The 21,024-nt window shown below is 42.5% G+C and overlaps 1 protein-coding gene across 8 annotated transcripts in view; it reads right to left on the reverse strand.

Annotated features, from left to right (window-relative positions):
• Positions 1–21,024, reverse strand: part of ATP8A1 (ATPase phospholipid transporting 8A1) — a 252,441-nt gene that overhangs the window by 97,022 nt on the left and 134,395 nt on the right. For all 8 annotated transcript variants that reach the window (XR_007137501.1, XM_047798800.1, XM_047798799.1 and 5 more), the window contains 2 exons: positions 10,288–10,426; positions 6,743–6,807 (listed from right to left, as the gene is read on the reverse strand). Coding sequence is in view for 7 of the 8 variants with exons in the window: in XM_047798800.1 (XP_047654756.1) it covers positions 6,743–6,807; positions 10,288–10,426 (204 nt within the window). In the remaining variant the exon portion in view is untranslated. The remainder of the gene's footprint in view (positions 1–6,742; positions 6,808–10,287; positions 10,427–21,024) is intronic.

Raw genomic sequence — 21,024 nt, forward strand, 5'->3', positions numbered from 1 at the left:
CTGCAGCTCCTATTTGACCCCTAGCCGGAGAACTTCCTACCTTTTAGAAGAAAGTTAGACCACACACACTAAAAAAAAATTCTTGGTCACCTCGAAGTATTTCCAGGGATTCACAGAGTTGGGATGCTATGGGGATTTGAATAATGTAACAATCACACTCCTTAAATATAACGTAAACATAATCCTTCCAGAATTGTTTTACTACATTTTGAAAGACATTAAATTAGACTCTGGGAGCTAAAGATAGGTCACACACGAGATTCCCTAGTTTGTAGCTCACATTTTTATTAGCTCACATTTTCAGATGTTCCCATTTTTAACAGACAGATTTTGAACAAATTACTTCGCAGCAAATGAAAGATATAAAAGGGATGCTAGAAGAATCTGGATCTAGGTTATTAAGCAGAAGTGGTTTCTGAGAATTTTATGGGACACTTCTTAGGCATTTATGGAGTTAGGGAAGAAGTAAAAATATCTTTCAATCCAGTAATTAAATACTCCTGCCTTTGCAGACCTCGAGGAAATGTTTTATACCAAGAACGTAATCAGAACCCCTAATAAAGAGCATAGTCAGAACATAATCATAATAAGAACATAATCAGAACCCCTAACAAAGTGGTTCTAAGTAGCGTTGATAAAAATTATACAAATTACGGAGTTCCCGTCGTGGCGCAGTGGTTAACGAATCCGACTAGGAACCATGAGGTTGAGGGTTCAGTCCCCGCCCTTGCTCAGTGGGTTAACGATCCGGCGTTGCCGTGAGCTGTGGTGTAGGTTGCAGACGCGGCTCGGATCCCGCGTTGCTGTGGCTCTGGCGTAGGCCGGTGGCTACAGCTCTGATTGGACCCCTAGCCTGGGAACCTCCATATGCCGCGCGAGCGGCCCAAGAAATAGCAACAACAACAACAACAACAATAACAACAACAAAAAGACAAAAAAAAATTATACAAATTACTTAAATTATCTATTTATTACAAATATCTAAAATAGTTAATAGATTCTAATCAACTTCAGATGCTTTTTTTTGGGCGGGGGTACACTCCCACACATACTTGGAGGTTTGTGGGCCAGGGATCCAACCTGCACTGCAGTTGCGACTTGCACCACAGCTGTAGCAGTGCCAGATCCTTAACCTACTGCACCCCAAAGGAACTTCCTAGATGATTCTTTTTTTTTTTTAATTTTTTATTTTTTATTTTTTATTTTTGTCTTTTCGCTATTTCTTGGGCCGCTCCCGCGGCATATGGAGGTTCCCAGGCTAGGGGTCGAATCGGAGCTGTAGCCACCGGCCTACACCAGAGCCACAGCAACTCGGGATCCGAGCCGCGTCTGCAACCTACACCACAGCTCACGGGCAACGCTGGATCCTTAACCCACCGAGCAAGGGCGGGGACTGAACCCTCAACCTCATGGTTCCTAGTCGCATTCGTTAACCACTGCGCCACGACAGGAACTCCCCTAGATGATTCTTAAAGATGCTCATCCATGGAATTCTTACTTTCTAAATTAAAAAAACAAAAACAAAAACAAAACACGACTAAGCTTTTTAAGAAACTTTCACTGATGCTATGAACGTTTGGCAATAGCTTGGGAGGTACCTGGGTGAGAACACCCAGCTTTGCGCTCAGGCATCATGCCAGCAGGGGGTGCTGCTCTTGCTGTGAAAGAAGCTGGGAATGGGCAGAGGCAGAAAAGCCCATCAGATTTCCAAATGAGATACATAGAGCAAGATTTCTACATAGATTATTTCTCTACAAAATTTTATAACATCTCATTTCTCTTTGGCTGTGACCAAAGCATCTAGAAGTTCCTGGGCAAGGATTGGACCCACACAGGATTGAACCTGCACCACAGCAGCAACCTGCGCCACTGCAGTGACGACACCCAATCCTTGACCCGCTGAGCCACAAGAGAACATCTCCTTTTCATATGTGCCATGCCCTTTGCGAATCATACCAATCCTCTGCCAAAGGAACGCTATCCTCACCTTATAAGCAGCAAAACTGGCTCCAAGAAGTTATCTAATTTCAGTCTGCACAGGGTCCCTCACTCAGGTGGGGCCACACTGTGTTCTCAACCACCGTGTTATTGCACAGAATGATTTGAGTACATTCATTAAAACTGTCGCTTGAAAAAACTTCATACACCCACAAGTTATTCCCTATTATATTATTTTAGGAGATAAGGGTATGTTCCTAAGTTTATTACCCAAATGTTAATTATTCTTTGTGCTGGTGCCATGGTAATCCCATGTTTTATTATTATCAGTATAATGTGAACACACGCTTTTCTTTTCCATGGGGATGAAAGAATAAATAATGATTTACATACAATCATTCTAATTTGCCTGAAATCTCAGCCCTGGGCTGTATGGCCAGATCTGAAGGAGCTACGGTGCAAAGTGATGTTTCCTTTCCTGCTGAGAAACAAATGAGTTCACCACAGCAGGTCTGACCCCAAACAGCCAGATTTGTAAAGTCACCACTTAACTCCCTGGGAGAAAAACCTTCTCCAGACAGCAGTGTGAGATCGCCGGACAGCCCGGAGCTGGAGGAATCAGTGTTAACCCATCTGGCAGTCCTGTCAGCCTGTGAGCTTCCACACCCAACTGGCACTTGAATTGCTAAGGACATTTCTAATCACTTTTTATTTTATTTTATTTTATTTTATTTTATTTTATTTTATTTTAATTTTGTCTTTTTAGGGCCACACCCATGGCCAAAACTGGCACTTGAATTGCTAAGGACATTTCTAATCACATTTTATTTTATTTTATTTTGTCTTTTTAGGGCCACACCCATGGCATATGGAGGTTCCCAGGCTAGGGGTTGAATCGGAGCTGTAGCTGCCGGCCTATACCACGGCCACAGCAACACAGGATCGGAGCCGTGTCTATGACCTACACCACAGCTCAGGGCAACGCTGGATCCTTAACCCACTGAACGAGGCCAGGGATCGAACCCGAAACCTCATGGTTCCTAGTTGGATTTGTATCCACTGCGCCATGATGGGAACTCCATCACTTTGCTTTTTAAATATCAAATATGATTGATTACTACCAAGTTTAAAATAGATATGCAACTTTTTTTTTAAAGGAAGTCCTTAATTAAACATTATTCAACTGATTCACTTCTCGAATATTTATGGAGTGCTAACTACATGCTAGGCAATTTGCTGGGGAACGAGACAGAATGACTAACCACTGTTGGGGGTCCTTGCTTTCACTGAAATTGAGTATTCTCTTGAGACCCTATGTTTGTTCCTGTAGGAAGAGGTAGTGCAATACATACTTTTTTTGGCCACGCCCATGGCACTCAAAGTTCCAGGGCCAGAGATTGAAACCATGCCACAGCAGTGACAGTGCTGGATCCTTAACTTGCTGAGCCACCAGGAAACTCCTGTTTATTATTTGAGTTCCCATCTTGGAAACTTGAAAATCAAAATAAATGCCGTGGTCTTAACAATACACGATTCAGTACATTGACCATTTTTGGTATTCCAGTTTTCTCTTTTCTTCTTGAGAGTGCTGTTTATACTTGATACTTAAAACACTTCAAGAATGTGTTTGTCCAAGAGTCGGACAAAAACGAAAAAGATGAAAACAAAAGAAGCATTGCTAGGACACTCTACATAAGGTGGAAGCCTAAATGCAGACAAAAAGGACCACATGTCAAAGCAAGCATGGCTTGCCATGCTTTTGCTGCAACGTCGCCCTTGCCACTTCTGATTTCCTTCAAGTGTCAGAAAACCTGTGCACCACATGTAACCCATGATGCTGACAAAGGACTAACCATCTATGGGGGTTATGGGAATGTTTACACGAGGTTTTTGCAATTTGTGAACAACTGCAGCCCAGTTCTGGAACCACCTTTGATGGCTCCTCCTCCAGGGACCCCCAGCAGTAAGTTCCCTAAATGTCACAGCATGTCGCTGGCTTTGGCGCCCCTCCCATTTCCTCCTCATCCTCATCTCTTATCCTGGTTCCCTGCCTGCACCCCACACCTCCCCACCCCTTCTAACTTGCCTAGGTACAACTGCTTCTACACATCATATCTCTTTCTTTTGGGCCATGCCCACAGTATGCAGAATTTTCTGGGCCAGGGATCAAACCTGTGCTCCAGCAGCGGCCAGAGCCACAGCAGTGACAACGCTGGATTCTTAACTGCTAGGGTACCAGGGAACTCCTCACACCTTTTTAAAGAGGCTGATCAAATTGCTCCCTTTGCTTCTGAAGGCAAATTCTCAAACCTGGCCCAGCTTTCCACGGCTGTCCTGAGACTAGCTTTCCAGTTTGAACTCCCACTGTCATTTCTTTATGGGTACCTGATAAAAACTCTACCACCATTAGGATAAATTACGTAGCTGCCTATATACCATTACAAAACAACTGCTAAGATACACTGAGAAAAGCAAAGTGCAATATAAAGCAGTGTGGATGGCACGCTGCAATCTGTGTTCACCAACAAAGAATGTGTCTATAGACATGCACATACAGCCTTGGACACGGCAGAACACCCCTGGACAGACACATGAGACTGGAACTAGTGGCCATCCCTAGGGAGGTAAACTAGTAGCCATCCCTAGGGAGGTAAACTAGTAGCCATCCCTACGGAGGTAAACTAGTAGCCTGGGTATAATGGTGGCAGATTCACTTCTTACCGTCTAGATTTTCCCTTTTTGTAACTTTTAAATTATATATTTTGTGCCTGTATTTATTCAAACAAAACATACTTAAAAAAATAAGCTCATGTTCAAGTTTAATGTTCCTCTTTCATGCCCCAGATGTTGCTTGAACTTACTTGCAATAATTTTCTGCTTCTTCTCCCCTTATTCAGTGCTCACCTCTATGTAACTAAATTATCACTTACTTTGTTACTTAAACTTTATATTTTCATAGCAAGCTACTGTTTTTTCCTGTTTACTGTATGCATTTTACTTCCCTTATTATTTTATTGGTAAGCTTCGTTGTTGTTTTGTTTGTGCTTTTAGGATTAACGCTTGGTTCACAAAAAAACACTTTATGATTAAAGGCATAAAGAACTCTCACGATTGCAAAATAATATATTATTCTTCAGGCTACAAAGGACTCAAAGATTTCCCAAGAAAGGAAACAGTATCGCAAGGACTATTTTCAGGACAAATGATGAAGAGATCATCATTCCAAGTTGAAAATCAGAAGCCAAATACTTCTTACACGTGATTTCCATTTTATACCCAACTTTTCTTTCTTTCTTTTTTTTTTTTTTAAAGGCTGTACCTGTGGCATATGGTAGTTCCAGGGCCAGGGACTGAATCTGAGCACAGCTGTGACCTGCACCAGAACTGTGGCAATGCTGGATCCCTTTAACGCACTGTGTTGGGCTGGGGATCAAACCCACACTTCCACAGCGACCCAAGCCACTGCAGTCAGAGTCTTAACCCCCTGTGCCACGTGGGAACTCCTATATCCAACTTCTAAACATCTGCCTCTTCATCGTCCCCTCTGCAGAGCTGGCCTCTGGACTTCTCCAACATCTCTAATTATCAGGTTTTCTCTGGTCTGCTCTTTGCAGACTATTTCAAGCAGTTGTATAATCACCTCTCCTGTTCTGTCTTCCACCTTAAATTAAAAAAAGTCAACTTCCCTTTCAAATACTTACATTATTATAGGTCATTTGACTTACATTTTTTTTTTGTTAACTTTTATTTTACACTATACTTCTAACAAGTCCTTCCCACTTTCCCAAATATAACTTCATTTTTATTTCAGCTCTGAAGTTAGGACATTAAAAAAAAAATCTTTACTATCAGTTATTGGTGTTGGTCAATAGCTTTTACTTTTTACTGTTTTGCTTTTTTTTTAGGGCCACATCCACCACATATGGAAGTTTCCAGGCTAGGGGTCAAACTGGAGCTACACCTGCTGGCCTATGCCACAGCCACAGCAACACAGCATCCAAACTGTGTCTGTGACCTACACCACAACCACAGCTCATGGCAACGTCAGATCCTTAACCCACTGAGTGGGGCCAGGGATCCAACCCACATCCTCGTGGATACTAGTCACATTCATTTCTGCTGAGCCACAACAGGGACTCCAGCTTTTACTTTTTTTTTTTTTCCTTTTTAGGGCCGCACCCTCAGCATATGGAGGTGCCTAGATTAGGTGTCAAATCGGAGCTACAGCTGGGGGCCTACACCACAGCTGCAGCAATGCAGGATCTGAGCTGCATCTGCAACCTACACCACAGCTCAGGGCAACACTGGATCCTTAACCCACTGAGCGAGGCCAGGGATCGAACCCGCAACCTCATGGTTCCCAGTAGTTTCTGCTGTGCCATGATAAGAACTCCAGTTTTGACTTTTTAAAAGAAGTAAAATATTAACCCTGAGAGCTAACGTGGATATTAAATGCTTAATATACAAAATACCCAGGTGGATATAAATAAGGTGCAGACACTCAGCAATCCCAACATCATGATTTTACAAAGCAGCGTTTTTGTCTCACAACACTAAGCAAATCATTTAACAATTTCCTTCAGCTGTCACAGATACAAAGCTAGCATAGACCCACAGCCAGAATCTATCTACACCAGTGGTTCCAAACAGTGTACATTATATCCAGCAGAACAAAAGTAATAAGGTATCTTTTAATCTCAGGAAAACAAAACATTTCCACAGCTATCTGAATATCAAATAAAACACTACACAACAATTAAGTTATTAAAGAGTTTTTTTTTTTTTTTAAGATACTCTTACTTACATCGAGCGAGCCTTCATTGATAACAATCATTCCCATATTCTTCCTCAGAAGTTTGCAGGAGTGTCCTAGGTCCAAACAGAATAAACTGATTGATATAATTAATTTCTCTAGAGAGAAGACGTAAAGATGTGAAAAACGACAGAACAAAAATTCTAAATTTTACTTATTTTTTAACCGATTGTATTTGATAAAATTAGAATTTTAGCTATTTTATTAGGAGTCACGGCAGTCAGCTCCTGTCCAGTTTTGCAGGAAGAAATGTTCTTGCTACAAACCAGAACTTGCTCTTGCTTGCTGTGAGAGAGGCAAGAATCCTGATGAACAAGTGTGAAAAGAGATTACAGTAAGGATTCGCAATGTCCTGTGAACTGGTAAATGCATGTGGAATGTCCTTCGTGACGACCAACATGAAGAGCAGAAGATGGGCCAGTGGCTGTTATGAGAGAAGGGAGTGGGAGGGCTGTCTGGCTCTCTTGGACCCTCGATCCCACGACTCTCTCCCTGCCCTTGGATTGTTATCACACCCTCTCTGCTCTCCTGCCCTCTCTTGCTCTGTGGTGCTTGTTCCAGGGCAAAATCATTCAGCCTACAGCAGCGTGTGGCTGGAGAAAAACAGGCAACCCTGCTGGCTGGTCTCAGACTTAAACCAGTACCATCTACGCTCGCTTCCTTTGTGATCTCATTCTTCCTCAAGGTGTTAAATCCCACCTAAAGGCGGACCACCCTGGAACGCCTATCTCCCATTCAGACCTCTGTCCTGAACCCTAGACTCTCACACGCCAGGGCCTACTTAACAGGAGATGCTTAGGTATAAAGCAGGCGTCTCATAAACGTAACATACCCAAATGTAGACTCCTGATCTGCCCCCAGAAAACATGCTCCTCCTTTGGTCTTCCTCATTCTGGTTACTGGCAACTCCATCCTTCAGTTGCTAAGGCTAAAAGAACTTGGAAGTCACCCCTGCTTCCTTTTTTCTCTAATATCCTACATCTAACCAATCAATCAATCCATCAATCAATCCTGTTGGCACTACCTTCAAAATAAATACAGAACCCAACCATTTCTCACCACCTCTACTGTTTAGCACCCGAATTCAAGCCACCACCATGTCTCACCTGGATGAATAGAATAGCCACTGGCCTGCCTCCTTCAGTGTTTGCTTCCTTTGAGTCCACTCTCAGTCTAGGAGCCAGACTGATTCCATCCATCTATCTACCTACCTACCTACCTACCTACCTACCTATTCCTATACCTACCTACCTATATTTTTCAATCAGGAATGTCAGATCAAATATACCGTCCAGTGGTTTCCCATCTCACTCAGAGTCAAGGCCAAGTCTGGACTGGAGGCCCCATCCCACCTGCGCTCTGTTCCTTGGCTGAACTCTTCTCCTACCTTCACCTGCTGCATTTCTGCTCTTTCTCTAGAACAGAGGACAGTTCTCCCCAGTCACCCAAGTGACAAGCTCCCTTTCCTCTCTCTGGTCGTTCCTGAGATGTCACCTTCTCAACAGGTCTTCCTCACCCTCCAATTTAAAGCTGAATCCCTCTGTGTAATGCCCTAGTCTCCCTTTCCTGCTTTGTTTTTCTTTGGAGCAATTATTGCCACTGATAGTAGTATGTGTTTTTCTCATTTACTTCATTGTCTGCTTCCCAGACTAGGATCTGAGCTCCCCGAGGACAGATTCTGATGTGTTTTGTTCCCTGTTCTTAACTGATGGCTGGCACCATAATCACTTTCTGAATGAATGAACCTCACCTTTCTTCTTCTAGGAACAATTATGACCTAAGATTCTAAAAGTTAAATGTTGCCAGAAACCACTGCCATACTCTCCTTTCCACGGGAACTTTCATGATGGCTACATACCCTGGATCACCTTGAGAACTGTGTGCTGTCCTCACGCATTGCCCTTGACCTTCACACATTCTCTTTCTATCACAGTCATGTTGCTTTATCATAGTTGCACTTTCCAGGTCTTCTGATTGTAAAGAATTCTGTATTCTCGTAGGTTTCCTTTCCACTTTGTCTTTAAAACCAGTGAGCATTTTCATAATCAAAATGAACAACTTGTGTGGCCCTATAGGTTTAAATTTCTTCTAGCTAGTTTTTTTGGGTTTTTTTTGGTTTGTTTTGCTAAAAAAAATTTTTAGCTAGATGATATTTAGTGACTTTCTAAAAATGGGGTTTCATGGGGTGAATACCTCTGAACATGGTTTCTTCCATTTTGGGAGAGCTTTGGACATAATTTATATCGTTATACCACCCAGAGGCTGAATTGATGTCAGGGTTCAGGGTGCTCAGACAACATACGATCACTGAATTTTGAGGGGAAAAAGTGCTATTTTTTCTTGCATGTTATTGGCACCATAGGCCTCTAGCAGCAAATATTATCTTTCTCTTCTGTTATGGACTGAATTGTGTCCCCACCTCCCCATTTATATGTTGAAGCCCCAACCACCAATGTGACTGTATTAGGAAACAGGGTCTTCTTGGGAGTTCCCATCATGGTGCAGCAGAAACGAATCCGACTAGGAACCATGAGGTTGCGGGTTCGATCCCTGGCCTTGCTCAGTGGGTTAAGGATCTGGCGTTGCCGTGAGCTGTGGTGTAGGTTGCAGACACGGCTCGGATCCTGCGTTGCTGTGGCTCTGGCGTAGGCCAGCAGCTACAGCTCTGATTAGACCCCTAGCCTGGGAAACTCCATATGCCACGGGAGCGGCCCTCACAGAGACAAAAAGACAAAAAAAAAAAAAAAAAAGGAAACAGGGTCTTCTTTAAGGAGTTAACGAATGAGGTTATAAGGGTGAGTGCTAATCCAACAGGAGGAGTGTCCTTATAAGAAGAAGATGAAACCCTAGGCACTTTGTGAGAATCCACAGAGCAAAGGCCAGCCGAGGACACACAGAAAGCGGTCACCTGTAAGCCTGGAAAGGAGGCTTCAGGAGAGGTAAGCAACCTGCTGACATCTTGATTTGAATTTCCCATCTCCAGGATGGTGAGAAACTAAATTTCTGCTGCTGAAGTTCTCTAACCTGTGGCATTCTATTATGGTAGTCTGAGCTGGCGAACACAACCTCTTTCTGTAAAATTGGAATTAACTGCAGGATGAGTGAAAACTGGCAAAAATCTTAACTTCCTGTCTCAGAAATAACCTTTGGACTCATAAACATATGTCAGTATACAAGCCTGCCATAATCCCAGTCTCCAGACTTTTGCAGACAACTGCAGAAAGGTTACCTGCAGGTGTCCATGATGGATGGAGCATGGAGGTAGGCAGAGATACCAAGGTGAGAGAGGGCATTATGTGGTTGCAAGAGCTAAAGTTTGGCTCTGTGTGTGTGTGTGTGTGTGTTTGTGTGCGTTTGTGTGTGTGTGTGTAATCACAGCAACTTTAAAGGGGCATGTTGGGGACATTAGTGAATAGATAAACTCAAAGAGATTAAAATAGGGACAGCTCAAAATACCAAATCTCTCAAATCTTTCAAATCTGTCTTCTAAAATATATCAACATGTTGAAATGCAAAGTTTGACTTAGGTGAATTACCAATGTTAATGGCAGTTTCTTGCTTGTCTCCTGTAAGGATCCAGATTTTTATGTCTGCTTTCATTAGAGTTTCTATGGTTTCAGGCACTTGATCTTGTAATTTGTCCTCAATGGCTGTAGCTCCCAGTAGCTGAAGATTCTGAGGAAAAAGAGTGGCAAAATTAAAAACAAACAAACAAACAAACACCAGTTTAGATTCTTTAAGAACAAAATGTTGAAGTGTATACACATTTTAAAATCAGAGACTTGGAATTCCCGTTGTGGCTCAGTGGTAATGAACCTGAATTGTATCCATAAGGATGTGGGTTCAATCCCTGGCCTTGCTCAGTGGGTGAAGGATCCAGCATTACCATGAGCTGTGGTGTAGGTCACAGATGTGGCTCCGATGCCGCAGTGCTGTGGCTGTGGTATAGGCTGGCAGCTGCAGCACTGATCCTACCCATAGCCTGGGAGCCTCCATAAGCCACAGGGGCGGCCCTAAAAAGCAAAAATAAATCAAATCAAATCAAAACAAATCAGAGACTAACTGATAATTCATGGATTTGGTATAAATTCCAACTATGTTGTTGAGTTTTCTCTTTTGAGGGTCCCTAACTTTCAACCAGTACTTCTGGCAGGAGACTGAGGCTCTCTGAGGCTTTCAGTCTTCCCTGACTCTTCCTAAGGTAAGGAACTGAGTCTAAAACACACACACACACATAGAAGAGGGAAATCAAAAACAGTTAAAAAGGAGCAGGCAGCTATGAAGAAAAAAATAAAGACAAAAACTATGGACGTTCATTCTAATGACGTAGCCACAGAATGGACCTGTTTGAAAAAGGGTAACGTTATATGTTGACACTATTAAATGGTCATTTGATGCAGTGTCTGGAAATGGCGATGTACAATTGAGAAAGGATGAAGAAAGAAGCAGTAAACAAAGTGATGGCGTTAGTGGCTGCAGAAAGAGCAGGTGCAGTGTTCTGCACGTGCTTGCATGTTTGTGTAGAGGAAGGTCAGAGTTCATTAAAGATCTCTTGCTTATCTTTCACACAAGACCAAACACAGCCAAAATGTTGGGTGGAAAGCTGTTCTCATCTCTCACAACGAAGAAGCCTTTCTCATCATCCTCAATGGAAGGGGAAAAAAGACAACAATCTCTTGGCTATGAGGAAAACCTGGCTTTACCCCCAGATGGAAACAGGTGATGGTGTTCTTGGTCCTGAACACACGGGAATGTGCGGTGATGGCCTAAGATTCCAATCTTTCTCTCCACCACGTGACCAGGCACTGTCACTAGTTGGGTATCCTTCCCAGCAGTGTTCTGCAAGCCACAACCAACTGACTCTCCGTCTTAGCCGCTTTCCCCATAACCTAACCTCCCCATAACCTAACCTAACCTCGTATCTGCTTTCCCCATAATGTAACCTCCTCTTCCCCATAACCTAACCTCTCGGTCTTAACCGCGTTCCTCATGATCTGCTTCGGTGTTTATCCTTCTTCTCAACCACCTTCTCCCTTCTTGCCTACAGTAAAATATCTATACATTTATAAGTACATAAATATATATTATATATTTTATATATAGCTTCATCTGATATATATATATATATATATGGACAGAATGGATACAAGGGAAATTATTGCAAAGGACAACGTCTGAGTTGGTAAGAGCAAAGAAGGCGTTCTGCTTTCTATTTTTTTCTCTAACATTAAGCCCTATTTATTTTTCACTGAAACACAAGTCTAAAAATAGCCCCATGTCCTGGTAGGCATGGAAAATAAAGTTAAATATCTACATAAACACGTAAGAATGAGTGTGTGTATAACAGATGAGTGTTACTTAGGAATGTTTTTGGCTATAAATAATAGAAAAACCTAACTCAAGTGGCTTAAATAAAGATTCTGCATTTTGTACGTCATTAATGTTGAAGTGGGTAGTTGTGGGTATAATACTGTTGGCTTGACCATATTTCCACTCACTCGCAAGATCTCTCTCCATGTCTCAGGGGAGTGTCACAGCTTGAATTATAACAGCCACCTGAAGACAAGAATAAGGTGGTAAAACCAACTGAATCCACATCTTCTATGAAAAGCAAAAAGGTTTCTAAGAGTCCTCAGCATATTTCCAAATATAGTGAAATGGCCAGATGGTACAACCTGGCCGTCCCTAACTATTAGTGTTTCACTTTTCCAGGCTCCTTGGTGGCGGTGGCAATGCAGAGGTGGCTGGAAATAGGTGTTAAATTAGCCAGCCTTCAGTCTCTGCCACAATGCTTAAAGAGAGATGGGCATGCATAGGCCTTAGTGTTTGTATATACATGTCTGTTACGTGTTTACATGCGTAGGTATGTGTATAGATTCACACACATTCCCCACTGCCCTGCCTAGTGAAACTTGGCTCATCCTGTGAGTCCAAACTCAAAAGCTATTGCTTCTTTGAACCTATTACCTTTAGAAATGGATAAGCAATGAGGTCCTACTGTATAGCACAGGGAACGATATCCAGTCTCTTGGGATAGACCGTGATGGTAGATAATATAAGAAAGGAAATATATATGTGTGTGTGTGTGTGTGTGTGTGTGTGTGTGTGTGTGTGTGTGTCACTTTTCTATATAGCAGAAATGGGCACACCACTGGAAATCAACTATACTCTAATTAAAAAATTTTCTTTTAAAAAGCTACTGCTTCTTTGACATTTTCCTTTACTTCTTAAAGCAAAACTTACCCTCTGGGAGTTCCCGTCATGGCTCAGTGGTTAATGAACCCAACTAGCATCCATGAGGATGCGGGTTCGATCCCTGGCCTCGCTCAGTGGGTTAAGGATCCAGCATTGCCGTGAGATGTGGTGTAGGTCGCAGATGTGGTTTGGATCCCGTGTTGCTGTGGCTGTGGGTAGCTGGTGGCTACAGCTCCAATTCGACCCCTAGCCTGGGAACCTCCAAATGCCATAGGTGTGGCCCTAAAAAAAAAAAAAAAAAAAAAAGACAAAAGACAAAAAAAAATTCTCCTCTGCTGTGTTCAAATAGAGCTTTGCTCAACTTTACACATCCTTCTTTTCTTTTCTTTTTTTTTTTAAATATCCAGACCTGCAGCATATGGAAGTCCCCAGGCCAGTGGCTGAAGTAGGGCTGCAGCTGCAGGCCTACGTCACAGCCACAGCAACGCCAGATCTGAGCTGCATCTGCAGCCTATGCTGCAGCTTACAGCAACATTAGATTCTTAATCCACTGAGCCAGACCAGGGATCAAACCTGCATCCTCAGAGAGACAACGTTGGGTCCTTAACCGAGTCCCACGGGGAACTCCTACACATCTTAACATATCATATTGAGATTAGCTATTTAATATATGGCTCTGGTATTTTAGTTCACAGTGATAAAACTTGATAGATGATGCAAGGGCAGGGCTTGAACTAAGGTCTCTGGATCCCTTTGGGTCCACAACAGTGCCCCATACAATGGTCAGCTCCTAGTCTCTGCCCCCTAAATGCTGACTGGAGTAAATTAGTGTGTTACGGGCTAGTGTTGACTTCCCTACCTCAGTAATATCAAGTAGGAAGACAAAGGAACAAATGCAGCTTCTGCTCTGGATGTAGGCTGAGGTCTCCATCTGGCATGAGGGAGTGAAGGGCCCCCTAACCTGGGCGTATTGCCCATAAGAATGCTGGCCTGAGCGCTAAGTGCTAACCCAGGGAAGATCCTGTGAGCCCAGGTACATCCTTCTGGCCCCAATCCCAGGGAAGCTCAGGATATGGTTGTGTCCAGATCCTGATGCTGAAGGACTCCGCGGAGTCTTTGGTCCCTGGCTACCTACAAACAAAGTGGAATTTTAAGTTGACAAAAGAAAAGTAGGGACCGTGTATTGTTCACCTTTATACCGCATCTCCAGAATGCTGATAGTCAGCGTTTGATGTATTTGCTGAGTGAATGAAATAAAAAAAACCAAAAACCCAAATCCAAATGTCATACAGTATTGCTGCAATCTAGACCATTCTGCCTTCAACGTATTCTCAATAACTTATGCAGCTGTTAGATACACTTGATGCATGACTTCTCAGTATAGAATACATAAGACAGGAAGGCAAATTTCCTTCTTTAGAAAGATACGCTTATTTTATTATCTTTAATGGGAAGCAGATTGGAAGTCTATCAAAACCTGATGAATAATCATCATCAAGAAGTTCAGGAATGAAAAGGAAGAACAGTTCGGCATCAACGATGCCAGCATCACAACTGCTGTATTTCAACACTGAGACAATGATTCCAGCAATTCTTTTAGCTACTTTGAGGACATTCATAGCTAAATCATTCTGGCCCCCATCCCAGGGAAGCTCAGGATATGGTTGTGTCCAAATGCTAGATATGTCACAGACATACAGACTGTAGGTGATCATGACCATAGTTGAGTAATACAGGCTCTCAACATTTTTAAACCCAAAACTATTTTTTGGTAACATGTTTCACAAAAATACTGAGGTAACTAGCTAATGTGAAAGCCAAGGTATGGATATATTAATTAGAAATATATAAACAAGTATACTTATCTATCTTCTAGACTTTTTTTTTTTTTTTTGCTTTTTAGAGCTGCACTCGCGGCATCTTGTAGTTCTATGCTAAGGGGTAAATGAGCTCAGGAAGTAAGCGGGTATGCACTGCTCTGGACACATCTCATAAAAATAAAATGACTCGCTGGGGAGATCGCATTGAAAGCATATTTTGAAAAAAGGAAAGCAGCTGGTTTTGCACAGGTAAAAAGGTAACACTTTCCAAACCAGGCGAACATTATATAAAATACCAAAGATATTAAGGCCAGCAATGTATATGCCGAGAAAAGCTAGAAGCAGGTTTCCTTGGGGTGTGTTGGTGGCTATGATAACAAGAATTTCTAAAAATGAGAATGAAATCTTTCTGAATGTTCAGGAAAACTGCAGTGGGTCTACGTTGATGCCTGCAAAAGAAAACCCGTGTTTGAAAGCCTGTTTATTTTCCCTTTATCCTAAGAGCACCTCTTACTAATTTCTTAGAGCATTTAACTAAGAAATTTCAGTGGAAAGCTCTGCAGCCTTCCTTCCTTTGGTCCTGGTGTCATTTATTGTGAGATTAGATCTTGAATGACATGCTGTTCTGCCTCTGGAAATTAATATCTTCAGCTACATAACAATCACTAGGAAAAAAGATTTGAACTTTACGTGCTTTTCTTGATCATAACACAAGAGTGGTTAGGCCGTAATCAATTTCATCCCAAACATGTATTACCTTACACAGATGGCCACTAATGGTCACTATGGGAATTACATATTCAGCAAGTGTTGAAACGTGATAAAATTCCCATAGCGTTTATGGAATTAAAAAAAAAAAAAACCCTCTGAACAGCAATTTTACTTTCAAAATGTCACTGTGCCAAGAGTTATAAAGGTTTCAGTGGATGCCTCTTTGACATAATATAGATTTAGTTATCACTGAAAAAAATTATGAAATAATATTTATTTACCTAGGAAAGCCTTCAATAATCTTATTTTCTCTTTTAGAAGTTCATAATGTATGTAGAGGTTCTAAAAAGGGGTACAAATGTAAAATTTCTCTCCTTGAGAAGATAAAAAGCTTCATGCAGGGCATTTAAAAACTGTATGGTAAAACATTAGGACAGATTTAGAAACTGCATTTTTCCCCAATACATGTATATTTTGCTAAATAACAGAACCTCAAAATGACCTGTTTCCACATGAGCAAATATCATGTCATGGCTTAAATTAATTCACATTCTAAAAAAGCTTGTGATGCATCCCTAAATGAGAAAAAGCATAATCATCAACTTGGGCTTCTGATTACAGAAGTTTGGCAGAAGTTTCTTTAAAAGCAAAATAAATAAATAATACTGGTAAACAAAGTTGTATCACTGGAGTAAATAAGGATAAGTACCAGTAACATTTGGTAAACTACCTCAATATGAACTAAGATTGTGAGCAGGAAGATGAAGAAATATTTCCTTAGCAGAGAAACATTTGATACTGCTAAGTGCTATACATGGATTCATTCAGGTAATAGCTTCAAGGAGGCTCAGTTGATTATGTAAGGTCACACTGGGGAACCGCTGAGCTAGGATGGTGAGAACAAAACACCAAGAATCAATACACACCCCAAGGCAGTGAATGGGAAGTAAAACTGAGGTTAAATGAAAGTTAGAATTTTTTTGTTAAGTCATCCGATTTTTAAACATTTGTCTCTGTTCGGTTTTTAGTAATACTCTCTTCCTATGAATACGTTTCAGCCTCAGTCCTGGGGTGCTCCTGCCAGGTGCACCTGCTTCCTGTTTCCACCTGCAGGCCCCAGACTCCCACTTTGGGACTGGCTCCCTTCCTAACACACATGCCTGCCTGTGTTCATTCACTCACAAATACACACTGAGTGGGTAGTCCTGGGCAAAGGGTGGGGCACAACCTTAGCCCCTTCCTTCTTGGAAGACCTATTTAGAATCCATTCTTGGGATTCCTCCCTGCCTTGTTTCCTGACTGTACCCTCTTGCCTTTTATTGGTGTCTGTTTCTCCTGGACTCTGCTGCCCGGCTGTCATCAAGCCCCAGGACCAGGAATGGAGAGCACTGGTCTTCAGATGTACCTGAAGGGCTTATTACAAGGAATTATGCAGTGATGACAATGCTGCTGGTTTGAGGATTTAATTGCTTATCTTGAGCAAGGTTGACACACTTTTTTGGTGACTATTTTACAGCGAGCGTCATGTATCCTGTGCTGCGATTACTTAATTCTGTCATTGTAGCATGAAAGTAGCCAAAGACAATCTATAAATAAATGGGTGGAGCTATGCTCCAGCTAAACTTTATTTCTAAAAATCAGTGGTGAATGTGGCCCTCCTGGTGCAGTTTGCAGAGTCTTGATGTAGAATACTGATGAGCAGCCCATTTCTGCACAGGGCCCCCTGACTGATTGCTCTCGATAGTTCCTTGGTCAACTCTGACCCTTCTTTCTTAGCCTGGCCTCAGATCCTCTGGCCCCAGTGTTCTCCCCTCTCCTTGCAATCCCAACCTCCAGACAAAGCCTTTCAACTGTGATATACAATTACCATCAGAGAGAAACAAGGCTCTTGCCAAATAATCACACAACTATATGCTATACACTATCTTAAAAGCAAACACACAATTTTCTGTGAGGACAAAAGATAAACACAGGAAATAAGTATTTTCTTAGTCTGGGGTGGCTCAAAAGACTCATCCAACACAAGTTAACATTTGACCTTAAATCCTAAACGAAGAATTAAGAGTGAGACAAGCACTCTGGAGAGGTGGGGAGAGATGGAGGAAGGAATCCCAAACAGAAGAAAGCACTTGTGCAAAGACAGAGGTATGCAAAAGCATATTGTGCTTGAGAAGCCGCCATTTAGTCAATATGGAACCGATAAACGAAGCAAAGGGTGTGGTGATTTAAACAATACCCATTTGATGGGGCTGTTCTGAGGATAAAATGGCATCAGTCATGTCAAACTTTGAGGAGTAAGCTAAGAAAAGGATGAGCCTGGAAAAGCTGGCAGGGAATGGAAATTGAAGGGCTGTGTTTTAGGCTGGAGATTCCAAAGGCGAGGGGCACCTGGGGAGGAATTTTTGAAGGGGAGGGATAGTCATATTTATGATTCAGAAAGTTCACCGGGGGTTCGCTGGAGCTGGACTGGGAAGAATGGAGGGTGCAAGACCAGGTCAGGGGCCATGGCAGTCATCACGCTCTTTGGCTGTAAAATATGCTACATCTGGAATACAGAGGCCCTGGTGACATGGAGTGCTCAGAGCCATGCTACCAGGCGGGCTCTCGGGGACTGCTGTCTCTTCTCTGTTCTGCATCCATGCCTGTGCTTCTCTCCTCAACAGCTCTATGCACAGGACAAAAGGGTCTCATGTAACAGCAGAGAATCGCCTACCTCTGTCCTTTGAGTTTAAGCGGGGCTAAAGCCCATGGAGTGTAAGGGCATGAGATCATTGGCAGGGCTCACTGGCCTGTTTCTGGAGAAATCATGCAACCAAGGCCAAGACGTCGGTTTTAACTCGGTTCTCCCTGAACCACAGAGCTCCTATTTGAATTCTCACACAGCCAAGGGCTTCCCAAATAAGGTCAGAATTCACACACCCCGCTGAAGAGAATCAGGGTTTGAGAGGCAATGGGGTGTAGCCGCAAAAACAACACATTCATCTTAACTGAGTGAGAAGACAGCAAAACCCAGCGCGGAAAGTCTACGGCAAAGCATTCATAATAAGGAATCTATCAGCCAGAAAGGAGAAGCGTGTGATTAGACATCTAAGGGAACATTAAGTACTTTTTTTTTTGTCTTTTTTTGCCTTTTCTAGGGCCGCTCCCGCAGCATATGGAGGTTCCCAGGCTGGGGTCCAATCGGAGATGGAGCCGCCAGCCTACACCAGAGCCACAGCAACACAAGATCCAAGCTGTGTCTGCGACCTACACCACAGCTCACGGCAACACCGGATCCCTAAGCCACTAAGCAAGGCCAGGGATGGAACCTGCAACCTCATGGTTCCTAGTCAGATTCGTTAACCATGGAGCCACGACGGGAACTCCGAGGGGAACATTAAGTACTTTCAATGAGACGACTCTACTGATGCGTTAAGAGAAAAATCAGGAAAAACAGAGTCCCATCTGCACTGATGCTCGTCCTGAACAAGCGATGCCTCCCAACCCCAAGTGAGATCTCATGATCACTCGACTACACACGTGGTTACATTTTATTTTTCAAGCTGCCAATGTTTTACATACATGCCTGGTTTCTCCTAAACCATGCTGGCAGAATAACATATGGGTTATTAACATGGGGTTTGGAATTAAGACAGAACTGGGATTAGAATCCCTGTTCTGCCAACTACTGAGTATGTGTCCTTCAACAAAAAACTTACCTAAGAATTCCTACGTCAGCCTGATAAGGCTAATAATACAGATGTAACAGAGCTGTTTGGAGGATAAAGGTAGATCTCTTTTCTCCAACTTTTTTTTTTTTGAGTGTTAAGATAGGAAAAAATGTTATTTAAGACCTAGGTATGCCAATTTTTTTAAACATTTACTTTGTTAATACTAATAAATTATATATACTGCAGAATGCAAAAATAAATTGTAAAAAAGATGAGATAAAATACAAGTAGAGGAGTTCCCTGGGGGCCAAGCAGTTAAGGATCTGACATTGTCACTGCTTTGGTATGGGTTGGATCCCTGATCCAGGAATTTTTGTACACCTCTGGCGCAGCCAAAAAAAAAGAAAAAAAAAAGAAAAAAGAAAAAAGAAAAAAAGAAAAAGAAATATAAGTAGAAAGAGAAGTTGTAACATTTGTTTTTTTGCTCACCCCAACCGTTCACCTTGTACCCACCCCCATTTTAGAGGCCCTGGAATTAAACAATCAAGGCACAGAGCAGAGGACCTGGAGCTGAGAAAGGGCTCCAAAATTGTCAGGTCTTCTCAGGAGATAAGCTGGCAGACTGCATATGTTCTTAAGCAAACAGTAAAACAGGAAACTACTGGAATTTGAGACCACAAAATCACCAGTACATCATGTAAATTTTCATCTAGTACATTTCAGTTTTTAGTATAAACAAAAGTGATATTGGTAGCTACTAAGAATAGAAAGGGGTGCTTTCTCTGAAAGAGCATTCAATTGGAATACAGAAGTTACTATGAATTTGGCAGCCATAAATGTTCATGAAAAGTTCTGTTTTTCATTAAGTTTTATATTTCTCTAGGAATCCTTTAAGCCACATGTTGGGAAGGGTGCTGGACTGCTGTTAGTCACACTGGCTGTGAGGGTTGATCTACATTACGTCGCATGAAGGCAGTCTTTAAAAAAAAAATCCCAGAGGGAGTTCCCATCGTGGCGCAGTGGTTAACGAATCTGACTAGGAATCATGAGGTTGCGGGTTTGATCCCTGGCCTTGCTCAGTGGGTTAAGGATCCGGCGTTGCTGTGAGCTATGGTGTAGGTAGCAGACGTGGCTCTGACCTGGCATTGCTGTGGCTGTGGTGTAGGCCGGCGGCAACATCTCCGATTGGACCCCTATCCTGGGAACCTCCATATGCCTCGGGACTGGCCCAAGAAATGGCAAAAAGACCAAAAAAAAAAAAAAAATCCCAGAAATGTCAACCACAGTTGGGGGCGGAATCAAGGAAATAATGTAAAAGAGATCACTAATTCACTGCCCTGTCTCAGTGCCTATGGCAGGGCCCAGGGTGCTCAGGCCAGTCTGGAATGGCATCTTCCAGGGTTCAAGTTCACTGCCCCTCTCCCAGCACTGGAAGGAAGACAGGGGTCTTCTCATCCTTTTCCCCTGCTGCACGGACACCCTCACCCCCTCAGCAGGGCCTGACATCTGACAACTGCAGAGGCATTTGCTGTTGAATCTTTCCAACCTCCCCCATTCACACGTTAAATAACTTGGAAGATGGGTTTTTCAAAGGACTGAAAGTTTCCAACAAATGCATTCGTTAAAACCACTGGCTGCCTTCTCTGCACATCCCTAAAGCAGTCCTTAGTAGTCCTTAGTGACAATACATTTGAAATCAGCATCCTTGAAGTGCAGAAAACATGGACTATGTGGGTAAGAGAAGGCAGGCTTTCATTAAGCAAGCAATTACTAAGTCAGTTTAGCCTTCGACTTCATTATTTAACTGAATCATTTATTTACTCATCAAATAATTATTCAGTGATTAATACAGGCCAGAGAGGCAGGTCATGGAGATACAGAGATGAATTTGATAAAA

Source organism: Phacochoerus africanus, chromosome 10, assembly GCF_016906955.1.
Source record: "Phacochoerus africanus isolate WHEZ1 chromosome 10, ROS_Pafr_v1, whole genome shotgun sequence".
Lineage (NCBI taxonomy): Eukaryota > Metazoa > Chordata > Mammalia > Artiodactyla > Suidae > Phacochoerus > Phacochoerus africanus.